The sequence below is a fragment of the Ixodes scapularis genome, unplaced genomic scaffold, assembly GCF_016920785.2.
Source record: "Ixodes scapularis isolate PalLabHiFi unplaced genomic scaffold, ASM1692078v2 PGA_scaffold10__122_contigs__length_95168666, whole genome shotgun sequence".
NCBI lineage: Eukaryota > Metazoa > Arthropoda > Arachnida > Ixodida > Ixodidae > Ixodes > Ixodes scapularis.
Window position 1 is genome coordinate 90,025,035 of NW_024609836.1, and position 13,706 is coordinate 90,038,740.

Consider the following 13,706-nt stretch of genomic DNA (forward strand, 5'->3'; position numbering starts at 1 on the left):
TAAATACGCAAAGCTAACGCAAACACACAGCACTTGCGTTCGCTCGTATACGGCATATTAGAACTCACTACTGTTTCACCGACTTCCAACGCCTACCAAACGTGCTGCAGTGAGCAGACGCGCATGCAGGTAGGCGTTTCTTCGAACTGGAAAGGCTAGTAAAACAACGGGGTGTAAAAATTAAAAAAAAAAGATTGTTTTGAAAAGATTGGTAATAAAAAAAAGATGGATTCCGTTATCTTTTTTTATTAATTTTGGGTTATTTGGTTCGGAAGGATATTGGAGGCGACTTTGGATATTTTGCCGATTGTCAAAAGTCGCGACTTTGATAGCGCCATACGCTTTACCCACAATTAATGTAATTTTACATGGATTTCTCAAATTACGTAAAATGTATGCATTGATTTAGATTATTTTTATTTTACACCTTGTTAATTAAAAATTCAGCAATTGGCACCAGTGATGATAATTTGCTCACTTTTGATTGTCATACTTAATGTTAGCGCGCTTGAAATTAGTCCATAAGCAACAAATATTATTAGAGCTTGAAAAACTATGCATTAAAATACCTTATTTTATTATTATTAATAATAATACCAATTGCGCCCTATTGAAAATTCCATCAAGCTACGTAATTTGGGACACTGACTGCCAGTCAGCAGCCTTGGTGGGACGTGATGGACCATCAGACGTCATCTGATGGTCCATCAGATGACGTCTGACTGCCACTGCCAAGGGAATTTCATCAACAAGGGCAGCATTTATATAAGAGTAAAGCTATACGCACTCATAAATATCGCCAAATGCCTCGATAAAACAAAAAGTTCGAGAAAAAAAAAAAAAAAAAAAAACAGCACCACCGCGCATCGAACCCGCGACCACATGCGTACAAATCGGACACCTCAACCGCTATGCTACGCCCCACCTTTTTTTTTTTTTTTCTTTATTACATGGAAGTTATAGAACAAGAGAGAGCACATCAGCCAAAAAACATTCAAACAGGCAAACGAGCATAGTAATATACATATAAAGATGAAATGCTATTTACAGAGAACATTCAATATGCAGTCAACAATAGGCCTCTTTCACGCTGATGTCTTGATTAGATTATTACACACTAAACAAATGATAATCAAATCTTTCAAAACCTACTGACACTCAGAACCCATCTAAAGTCCTTAGTATCACAGTGCTATATACATAAATCACGGAGGGGTTGACAATGGGCAAACAAGCAAAATGTTCAAAAATCTGGTAGACCTATGCAGGCATCTAACAGTGGAAACCAATCAGGCTGGGATGGCTGTGCCGCGTAAACACTGCGCAGCTGAGCCATATTCTCCACAAAAATAGATTTTGTGGTGCGTGGCGCTTCTGCGTTTCTATCTATCATTCTACATCTCCACAAACTGTGGAGGCCTAAAATAACGAATATGTCGTAAGGAACGCTTTCCCCTTTTGAGAATGGAAGGAAACGAATAGTTTGATCAGTGATGTCGAGGTCTTTCTTTAGTGTTCGTTGAAGCACATCCCAGAAAAAAAAGGCGTCATTGCAGTAAATGAAGCAGTGTTCTATGGTTTCTGGCTTATTGCATAGTCTACAGTTAACCGTCCACGGCACAAATATCCCTCTACTATGAAGCCAAGTTTTAACGGGCAAGGTCGAAGTGTGCAGTTTGAAAAAGAACGATTTGGTTGACGGTGGAACAGACATCTTCTTTACTCTGTAAAGGACATCATCTTGGGGATCGACAGGAAAGTGACTTCGGTAAAGCGGGATAGGAAAAATGCTTTCGATTATCGCCGCTGATAGTTTCTTGCGTGTTACACTAAATAAATATTCTAATGAGAAACGTGCCTTCAAGAATTCAATCGTGTCCACAACCTCTTTTAGGAAGCCCCAAGGTCTTCCCTGAAACGAATCATCACTGGACACAATTAAATAATTTAAACTTGTGGCCAGTCGTAACTGAAGAACGGTTTTGAGGAAGGGATGGTCGGCATTCTTAAAGAAAAAAAACCGGGATACTAATTGCCGAACAAATAGATGACACAGACTTAGTCCACCTGCTTCCAGGGGAAGGAAGAGGTTGTCCCTTTTGAGAGGCTCCCACGACGAACGCCAGATAAATGTCGCGAAAATTCGATGAAATTTTTGAATGTTTTTACGCGCACAATGCATTACCTGAAGTACATACATTAGCTTAGACACTAGGAACACGTTGCACACGTTTGCCCTGGTGAACATAGACATGTCACGTCCTTTCCATGCTTCGGCTTTCCTCCTCAACGAGGTTTCCATTGACGTCCAGTACGATGAGCTACTCCTGATGTGCGAGAGTGGAACTCCCAGGTATTTCAGCGGACCACGATTCCATGCAATACCGGCAAAAAAGCGGGGCGTGGTAGCCCATGAACCATACCAAAATCCATTACATTTTCCCGGGTTCATTGATGCTCCAGTAACACTACAGAAATGTTCCGTAACGTGTATGGCCTCTTCCACACTCTTTTTATCAGCACAGAAGACGGCAACGTCATCGGCATAAGCGAGTACCTTTACCTCAACATTATTAAGTGCAAATCCTTGAATACTCTGACTTGCAAATATGCTCCGGCACAAAGGCTCCAGATATATGGCGAAGAGAAGAGGTGATAATGGACAGCCTTGGCGAACGGAAGCTTTTATGTGTATTTTATCGGAAAGCATGTTGTTCACAATTAATCTTGTAGTGCTATTATGATAACATAAGTTGATGCCTTCGGACACTGTTTCGCCTACGTTGATGTGGCGTAGGAGTGCAAACAAAAATGCGTGGCTCACACGATCAAAGGCTTTTGACAAGTCAATTTGTGTCAAAGCAACTTGTGTGTTACTGTCAGAGGCACACTCGAGAACCGAGCGCGCAATGTGGATATTGGTTTGAATACTTCTTCCTTTTATGCCACATGTTTGGTGCTCACCAATAAGGTTTTCGATTACTAGCTGGAGTCTGTCATTCAATATTTCAGCAAAGATCTTGTAATCTACATTGCAAAGTGATATTGGTCTATAATTTTCAACTTTTTTTCTCAGTTCCACGTCTTCCGTCTTGGGTATTAGGACAGTATGGCAGTCGTAAAAAGATGGAGGAAGCGTCTTCCATTGATAGGAGTTATGAAAAACGTCAAGTAACACTTGACATAGTTTGTCTCGGTATTTCTTATAAAACTCTCCACTAAGCCCATCGGGTCCTGGTGTTTTGCCATTTTGAAGAGAGTCTATTGCGGCCCCGACTTCATCTAAAGTTATAGGGCCTTCTATGATCTTTTTATCATCTTCACTAAGTGCAGGCATCAATGATAACAAGTTACTTACATCCTTTTCATTGCCTGTGTGAATAGCCTTGCCAAAAATGCTTAAGTAGTAGTTTTGAAATGCTTTAACAATCAAGGTTGGCTCCTTGATAGTTATGCCTTCTTGATCTATTTCTAATATTTCTTTTGATAGGGCATATCGCCTTTCATCATCCAGGGATCGTCTGGTGGGTTGCTCGCCAAGCAAAAACTTTTTCGTGCGAGAACGTATTACAGCTCCCCGATATCTTTCTGCCTCGAATTTTTGAAGCTGCGCTCTGGTGACATTGATGTCGTCGTTGTGAAAACCAGGATTGATGCTTTCCATCTCATGAAATAACGAGAGAGTTTTATAGAGTTCGCGCTGTTCCTGTTTGTTTTCGTAAGATATTGTTGTAGAGCGTTCAATTGCCAAGTTTTTTACTTCTTGCTTAAAACTGTCCCATATTGCAAAGATATGCATATTACTATTCTTAAGGCTCTCTGATAGAATTAGTAAAACTCCTTTTGAAAACTTGCCATCTTTTAAAAGCTTCAGATTAAGTTTCCACAGTTCCCATTTGGGCCGAAAAACACGGAGGGTTTTGGTCCCCAAGCTAACAGAAACTAAACAATGGTCAGAAAAGAACACCGGTTTAACGTTATAGTTGTTCATTAAATTAAATGCATCGCCTGATACATATATTCGATCAAGACGAGCGTGTGAAACACCTTGAAAGTGGGTGAAGCGTATTGATTGGTCTTTCCGACATGCCACATCTACAAGGTTGCGCTCCTGGAGTATGTCAATGAGTAACGCAGAGCTTTTGTCATACCGTGTCTGCTGTAGCGCACGGTCTTCTGCGCTACAGACACAATTAAAATCTCCCATTAGTACAACTGTTTTGTCGGTGTTCAGAAAATGTGCTAGAAACTGGAAGTAGGAAGCCCTTCCATTCACCGTATTAGGAGCATATATACAAATAAAACGCCAGTCGATCTGTCTTAAAGAAAGGTCACATAAAATGAGACGCCCTTCCTGGTCACTGGTCAAGGAAACAGACGAATAGCCAAGCTTTTTACGAAGAAACAGAAAACAACCGGCAGAAAGGCCGATTGCCTGACTCACACATATTTCGTAGTCCTTCCGAAAAGGCTCTAAAGCCTCTGCCACGTCTTCATCTGATGACAATTTCGTTTCTTGTATTGCGGCTATGTCAACATGCTCGTGATTCAAGAGCCTTAGAAGTTGGTACTGTTTCCTTTTAGACCTTAAGCCCCTTACATTTAACGTTAAAAAATGCAAAGGCAGGGCGGATTTTATGAGGGGCATTAGGGTGAGCTAAAGCCCCTCATGACCATCTTCAAGCGTCTTATGGCTACTTTGTTTTCGATACGGTTGGTGTCTGGTTCCTACCTGTTTTCTATCTTTTCTCAATTTTGCGACAGCCCCTTCATCAGCTACAACAGTGTCAGACTGATAGCCGAGTCCTTCTGAAAGATCTTGCGGCTTCAGCGCGTCTGCATCCAACCCGATGGTCGTTGCTGCTACCTCAAAGGTGGTGGTGGTGTCGTCACCACTTGCTGTAGCATCCTCCCCGACGACCGTGGTTGTGGACGAGTTGTCGTCATCATCGTCAGGTGGGGGGGATGGTTCAGGGAGGAGTTCTGGATCGTTTTCCGTGGTTTGGGGGTCGGTCACTGCTGCTGGTAGGTCACCTTCGGCTTGGCTCCTAAAGGCTTCTGCGGATGGTGTGTGCCCGGAAGCATCGACAACCTCCGAGACATCCATCAGGAGCTCAGACCGTTCCTCTTCGTCCTGGGATATCGTTCCGCGAAGCTTGCTTGCGTAAGTTGTGACGCAGTCGTCTGCGGTGTGTCCGTAGCGTTTACATTCCGAGCAGCGCGGTGTTCTGCACTGTCGGCGGACGTGTCCTACCCTGTTGCACCTGAGGCACAAGGGGGGCCTTCCTGGAATAAGGATGAGCGATTGACACCCATACACTTTAAGTAGGAATGGGATTCTCTCCGTGGTGATTCCTTCGTGCAGGGTAATGTTAACTTCCCTGTTGAGGGTGTCCATGTGCTCCATGCCAGGGCAACGCCACTTCTCTCGGCTGATGTTACGGACTGTGCCGTAAGGGGCCAGAGCTTCGATGATACGCCTATCTTCGAGGTAGTCCGGAAGCCAAATAAGCTTGATCTTGAGGTCCCGGGTGTCTGGGTCAAGGACAAGGCATTTCTTGCCTTTCACGACCAACTCACCACGACTGCAAAGCTTCTCTTTGGCGAGGGCGTTGACGCAGGTCACCATCCACACATGACTCATCTGAAATTGTCCGGTGGCTTTGACATCTTTCAGGTCGATAACATCTTTGATGGCGTCTCGAAAGTCCGGGGCCGTGTATGGCCTAGCAGTCAGATCGGCGTGGAGAAATACGGAGTTGAGGACGATGTTGCCGGTTGGCAGACGTGGAAGTATGACCTTATATTCGTTGGAGACGTCATCCGAAGACTTAGAAATAACTCGGCCAGTGGCCGATGCGGTGTTTCCACCAGAGAGCATTTTTTCCACGGCCGTTCGCAACGGCGTCTTCTTCTTCCTCATGCTACGCCCCACCGTTAGAAGATTCGATTTGACTATTCGTTTTATACAACATGCTTTGGCTGCAAATGCAGTTAAGCCGTCAGCATGTTATGCAAAGCACTCGTACATCACTCGCCGTACATCAGTTCTACTCACCTGCCATGTAGAGTACTTTCGCGTCGTAGAACGATCCTTTTGTTCGCGCATCACCGGCCCAGTAGACCTGGTACACCCTGTCGTCTTCAACTACACCGCTTAAGTCCCTTACATCGTCGGAACTCACAGGAGGCTGGGTCTTGTCGAGTAGAAATTCTACTAAAACATAAGACATTGTAGAGCCCGGGCAGGATCGACAGGTTGGAGCAAGCGGGCAAACAAAACGAGTCGAGAGCGATCGTTCATGAAAGCTCGGCGCAGCCTCTATGGGCGAAGCGAAGTGCGAAGTGTCGTATTCGACGCTTCGGCGGGCTTCTGATCAAGGTTGTCGGTCGGTTGCGTGTCATATCTCTAACGTCAGCGGTTTTATGGGCTCACGACCCAAAATCGTTTTCTCGTGCATAGATTACTTTTCGTATTCATAGATTTGACGAAATAGTGGTATCCGAACGAACTTTACGCCCTTTGACCGTACGTCTGTCTGCACGTCAAAGCTTTCTGACGTACAGTCAGAGACAATCGATGTACAGTCAGAATCACCACCAAGACATCCTGATGGCATTTCGCGGCGGCCGACTGCCACCAGGAAACCATCAGAAAGCCGACTAGTAGAGTCTGACTGGAGTTTGACTGTCGGTCAGAGTAACTTGTTGGCCAATCAGACATGCTTGACGTACAGTCAGGCACAGTCAGCGGTCCACTAGAAAACATTGACTGCCAAACAGGGTTACATTGATGGATTTTTCCTTCGGGCGGCAATGTAGGCCTCTAATAAACGCCACGATCACAAAAATAGATCATGTAACCATAATAGTGTTTCCAGAAAGGTTTACCATTTCTTTAGACGACCTGAGACTGGGTGGAAGAAACACGACGACGTCTCAGAAAGTACAGTTCACACGGAAAGAATAAAAACACAGAAAATATACGAGGGACAGACACGCACAGTTCTTTCAACGAGCCACTACATTTAAATGATGCCCCTTACACTATGATGAACCGCTTTGGTCACAGAGAAAATTAAGTGAAGACGAAAATACTAAAACATACTAGAAGAAGATAAAAGTAAAGATAGCTGAATTTAACTTCCTGAGAAGGAAGAAGAAGAAGAAACCGGAGATGTTTTCTATGACCACTCTGGCGCTAGGAAATCCATCTCTGATGTCGATAACGACATCAGAGATGGATACCCGCCTTCTTCAAGCCGGGTATCCAGCAGACCTCCTCCGTACTACCCTTCAGCATCTTATTACAGGCCCCAACCGTCCGTCGATCATCTAACAACAAAGGACACAGCCACACACGCCCGGCTCGTATTCCATATGTGCATAATACTGCCCATCGCCTCATGAGTCTCGCTGCCCGCTTCGTCACGAAGGTGGTATTCACACGTCGGATGAAGCTACAACAAATGTGCCAAAGGGTAAATAACGACAGTCGTCCACCAGAATGCACCATCAAACACTTCAACAAATACATCAAATGCCCAAGAGAAGACAATTTATTCTATTCCGCTCAGTTATGGCAGCCAATAACATCGGCCAGACGGGACGATGCCTGAACGTTCGCCTCAGGGAACACTTTCTCGAAGTCAACAAGGCGTCATCCGACTCCTACCATCCGATCATTGTCCATGCCCGCACCTGCCAAGATTGCTCTCCTGGCTATGAAAACACTACCGTGCTAGCACCACACAAGGACAAGTACGGCCGAGAGATAATACAGACAATGTATCCGAGCCCTCGATGTCGTTATCGACATCAGAGATGGATTTCCATGCGCCGGAGTTGTCATAGAAAACATCTCCTCCAGTTTCTTCTTCTTCTTCCTTCTCAGGAAGTTAAGTTCAGCTAACTTTACTTTTATCTTTTTCTAGTATCTTCTAGTATTTTCGTCTTCACTTAATTTTCTCTGTGACCAAAGCGGTTCATCATAGTGTAATGGGCATCATTTAAATGTAGTAGCTCGTTGAAAGAACTGTGTGTGTCTGTTCCTCGTATATTTTCTATGTTTTTATCCTTTCCGTGTGAACTGTAGTCCATCCAACGCGCTCTGCTACGTATATCTCAGAAAGGTCTCATTTTGGTTTCTTTTTGGCATATTAAAACCTCTGACATCGTTATCAAGATAGATAAACCGCCAAACACTCGATGTAATATAAAATACTATGCGTCACGCGTTGCTTAAAAAAACAAACACACAATTCAGCTCTCTGATTCGGACTCTGTCTTTGGTTTTTTGTAGTGAGAACAGCGTTTCTTAATTTATGCGTTTTGTAAACATAGTGTTAACATTGGATTGATTTTGTTATTTTTATGCCGGGAATAATGTTAAAGTAATTAATCATTCAAATACCCCAAAACCCACTAAAAGGCCCACAGTTTATTATTTCACACGGAAATTATCTGAGCGAGAAAAGGAAGCAAGAACGCAGCAATATCAGCACTGATTCGTTTAAAAAACACAATATTGTATGTTACATTAAAGAGACACTAAAATCTCCAAAATATCTTGAAGTGAATGGATCGGACACGGATGCCATAAAATAAAGTTTCCGCGAACAACTTTTTTAGCTCAATAATTACGCTGTAAGGCACATCTTAAGTTTAAAAAAAAATTCGAAATTGACACCTATACCGATAAATTAAATCCAAAATGGATGTTAGTTTCGGTCACGTTCCAGAATTGAAACGTGCCTCTTGGCGTAAATATTACGCTAAACCCCATTTTTGTTTTCAGAATAAAGAGATGACCTGCGCTCATAGCACTCTAGCTTCCTCGTATTACCAGAAATAATTTGTGTCGCTCAGTGAAGACAACAAAATAGGCAGGCACAGCAGAGGCACACACCAGGGACCCTCATTATAACCGCCATCTTGGAAAACCAGTGGCGCCACCTATAGTGAATTGGAGTCGCGAATAGGTGGTGTTTTCTAGGGGGGTACTTAACGGGGTCTCTAAGCTCTTCAAACACAAAGTTCGGGCCGAAGGTTAAGGAGCGCACCGATTGGCCTATCGCAACGACGACTTCGCGCTTTTTTCACCAACGTCAAATCAAAGTCAAAGTCAAATTGGACGTTTGAGTGATTTATACAGCGTAAGGTTGGTCTGCCAGTAGGGGCGACACTGGTTTACACTGTAGATGAGCAATTTAGCCAGTGCAGTACAACCGCTAGCCTGGGGTATTTAACGTGCACCACGCAGTAGTGATGCACGACCGCACGCCGGTAGGATGCTCATCCAGATCGAAACGGGCAGGGGTGGGGCTCGAGCCCAGGATCCCTGGGTTCTGCAGCGCGAGCTTTCGCTCCACGCGCGTCGAGCTGGGTGTGCGCTTCAGCCCACTCGGCCACCGATCCCCCCGCCAACGTCCAATCGGGAACTTTCGGCTCCAACTTTGTGTTTGACGAGTTTACGAAGTGACTCCACAAGCTCCCTCTAGGGTAAGTTGCTATACTCCGTTTCACAATAACTTGGCGGCGTGCAAGCACTCGTGACCGAATAAGAATGTTGAAGAGAGGCACGTGACACCACGTCACGGGAGCATTTGTGTTGACCGTGGATTCGTCACGTGCCTTCCTCTGATGCTTTTATTGGGTCGCGGGAGCCGCAGCCTCTACAGTTCGCCAAGTTATCGTGAAACGAAGTGTATAGAAACAGCGTCCCAGCTGAGACTGGTGTAGCCTCCTCTATTGGCGACGTGCGCTATCGAAAGCGTCGCTGTGGTCGGCCTTCGTCGATTGGCCGAATGCTGACTATGTCGTCAGCAAAGATTTATCATCGACGGAAATAAGAGAAAATGTAAGAACTTCAATTTTGACGGTGTTCGCAGTGTTGCTTTGAGGGCGCAATGATTTCAAGCTTGCACCGTGCTAATTACAAACACCATCGAACTTGTTGTTTGCAATATAATGACGTCACGAGAGGGAACCTTGGGAGGGCGCCACCAAAACATCTCGCCGCTAATATTTACAAAGCCTGGCAGATCGCCGCAAGACGCGGCCGCTGAAATTGAAAAGGTAGAGCGGCAGACAACGGATGAGGAGAGCCTTGGCGCGCGGCACGTGCCTCGAGCACTTCTACAGCAATGAATGGCGCCACTTTTCCTGCAGGTTCGAGGGGTTTTAGGAGAGCCAGGTGACGGGAGCCCCGCTGCGGCGAGACGCCGAAACACACTTGTCTCGAGCGATAGAAAGTCCGCTCGTGCTCCTCGCGTTCCTCGCCGCTGCTAAAGCTGTGCGCTCACGACCAGGTTCCCCAAGAAATGCTCTGTGCTACCAGATTTTCGCGCTCCGAATTTGCAACCGGCACTTTATGGCTCTGTCGTCGAACTGCGAGGCTTATGTTTATAAAACAGTTTATTTGTCCTCTTGGAACTCCGAATACAGCATCTTCACATTTTTGATTGATCAATACACAAAATGTTGCATCTGATGTCCCTTAGAAATTAGTACTAGCAGGCGTTTACCTTGCCGATCGGTATCAATGCTTTACAGTAACCTCCAGGCGTATACGATCAGACCCCTCTTAGGTGGTTGTCTTCCATCATCCTTAGAATCTTTAAAAATAAAAATGCAGCCTCGCTTTTAGAGGTCCAGAGATACAACCGCACATATCATCAATTCGTTAAATGTAATGCAACTCGGAAATAGAAGATTAACTGCACATTTCTCTCTTTTGTAGGATTTATTGCAGCAATATTTTTTTCATCAAGAGTGCATTGTATTAGTCGGTCAATTATTTACTCGTTCTAATTGCCTCGACAAGATGACTCATATATGTGTTCATCCCTTGCCAGGAGAGCAGCCTTGTTGAAAAACATTGACTACCATTCCTTTCAGTCTCAATTGACTTTTTTCAAAAGCGTGGGCTGTCCATACTTCGTTTCACCGTAACTTGGAAGAGGGCAACCACCACAGCCCCGTCGAGCCAATCAGAGAGACGGAGTGAAGGTGTGTGACAAATCTGTGCAGATGAGCACTCTGATAATATGTTGTCATGTGCCTCTCTGCAACGTACATATTGGATCACAGAAACTGTAGCCTTTGCCGTTTGCCAAATTGTGATGAAACGAATTACAGTAGCCACTAATCTAATTACGGAGGGCCTTCTTACTTTGGGCATTTGTCCGACACGAATGTTATGTAAGCAATCATTTGTGAACTCGGCTCAGCGCCTATGGGACTCGAATACTGCATTAGCGTCCGACGTGAACTGGGGCCCATTCATGTGCTTTACACCGAAAATTCTTTTTTTTTTTTTACACATGTTGCCTGATGGGGTTTTGTAAAGGGTTTATTGTGTCATACGTATTAGCAGCGAGATGTTTTGGTGGCGCCCTCCTATAGTTCCCCCTTGTGACGTCATTAGCTTGCGAACAACAAGTTCGATGGTGTTTGTAAATAGCATGGTGGAAGCCTGAAATCATTGCGCTCTCAAAGCAACACTGCAAACACCGCCGAAATTAAAGTTCTTTCATTCCTCTTATTTCCGTCGATGGTATACCCTTTCCGACGTCATAGTCAGCTTTTGGGCCAATCGTGGAAGGCCGACCACAGCGACGCTTTCGGTCGCGCACGTCGCCAATAGGAAATGTCCTGCTGTATAACAATGCATCGACACATACCATTAAACTAGATGCTCAGAGGTGTGTTTGTTTTTTGTGATTAACAAGGTACAGCAATATTTGTTTCTTACGAGTGTAATATTTATTTTCTGTAGCTCCGTTTTGTGCTCATTAATGTCAGTCTTTAACGTGCATCACGCAGTAGTGATACACGACCGCACGCCGGTACAATGCTCATCCAGATCGAAACGGGCAGGGGTGGAAATTGAACCCAGCAGCGCGAGCTTTCGCTCCACGTGCTGGTGTACACTATACTCTGTTTCACCTTATGATGTGCCGCAGGAAAGGCTACAAGCGCGAGCTCCTTGCTCTAGGGCACATCTCGGCGGCACAAGCTCTCGTGCGTCAAGAGCAGCTCCCAACGTTATGAGCTCGCGCTTCTAGCCTTCGCTGCGGTACAACATAAGGTGAAACGGAGTATAGCCCACTCGGCCACCGATCCCCCCCCCCCCCCCCCCCCAACTTTTCTGGAAATGAGCCTTGCAGACTGTCGCCGCAAAGCAGCGTGAACGGGTGGGCTGGGTAAATAATACGCGCGACGAAATGTCCATACAGCTTGCAAATCGCGTAACGAGTGTTGATGAAACTTTGGTGTCGACAAAACGTGCCACATACCAGCGGAATTTATACCAACTGCAACACCTGTGCTCCGTGAAAGTGCACGTCTACGCCAGAGCAATTTAGAAAGGAGCACAGCACCACGTAAAGTATGGTACAGGAACTACCAGCTTGAAGCCAGGGGGGCTATGTTGCGCTTTTTGCACTCCCAGGAGACTTGGAAGAGGGAAGTGACGTCAACAACGCAGCAAATGCAGATTGGATGTTGATTTTGTTTTCTCTGTCAACATCCAACCTGCGTTTGCTGTATCGTTGACGTCACTTCCCTCTTCCAAGTCTCCTGGGAGTGCAAAAAGCGCAACATAGCCCCCCAGCTCTTCGGTGCGCCGCACACCTGTGCTCTGTGGAAGCGCGCGTCCACACCGGAACAATTTGGGAGGCAGCACAGCATCATTTAACACGGTACGGGAAGTACCAGCTTCGAGGCAGCTCTCCGGTGCGCCGCACAACCAAAGTGAGCCTTCGGTCATTTGAACGAAGCGGCACCACGATTGCACAATGCCAAGCACGACTCACGCAATTTTCGTCGCTAATTTGTGTATCCAGATACACTGCACACGCTTCAATGCAGACCTCGAAGATTCCAATGGTCAATGAGAGCACAGAAACGTCGCCTTAAAATTTATCCTATAGCGAAATCCGAATCAATCTCAGGTCCGAGCAACGCAGGGCCGATTGTCTCTTTCATGGCACTATCCCCGTCGATCACCAGCGAAATGCACACCGTTCCTCCGTATTCTCATGTTATAACTACGTGAAACACTACGTTGAACTCTGAAGTCGCTTTCGACCGGCCTCATTTGACGGCTTCTACATCTGAAATCAACTCACTGAGACGAACGACAACGAACAAAGCGGCCGACAAGCTCCTGCCAATGGTCCGGTCCAGCTGGGGCCAGCCGCTGCCTGGGCGTTGCCATCTTTCCTGTGACGTCACGTCTTTGGTTTGGTCACGTGACGAAAGGTCACATTTGCGTACAATGGCAGCGGCCTTGTGGGGGTCACTTTCGAGTGCAAACCGGAACCCCGGTTTATCGCTCTAAGCCCCTCTACCTCGTTGCCCCATCGTATTTGTGCGAACGTGGGTTGTTGATAGCAGATGGCGCGTGTTATTAAAACTGTTTATTTGAACATTTAAACATGTAGAGTACGCGGACTATAGCTCGGTAAATGCGGTACGTCTTTTCGTTTGAACATGCATTCTTGAGAAGCGAATCAACTCAAACCTTGCCAGGAGCATCCACTCAGCCTGGAATTTCGCCATCACCGAGAAATTTATTGACTTAAGGAATTTGCACGTTGATTTAAACGACGTCCTCCTCCTTTCCTGTCAAAAAAGGACAAAGCTCTCTTCTGAGATGAAGATTTAGATGGCAAGTCAATTTTTGATAATGTCTGATTTGC

The 13,706-nt window shown here is 45.5% G+C and overlaps 1 protein-coding gene across 1 annotated transcript; it reads right to left on the reverse strand.

The window, feature by feature from the left end:
• Positions 1-4,657: 4,657 nt before the first annotated feature.
• On the reverse strand, positions 4,658-5,888 carry LOC120850602. Its single transcript, XM_040223159.3, has one exon. It carries the CDS (start codon positions 5,879-5,881, stop codon positions 4,658-4,660), a length of 1,224 nt encoding a protein of 407 aa, XP_040079093.1. The 5' UTR covers positions 5,882-5,888.
• Positions 5,889-13,706: the final 7,818 nt, after the last annotated feature.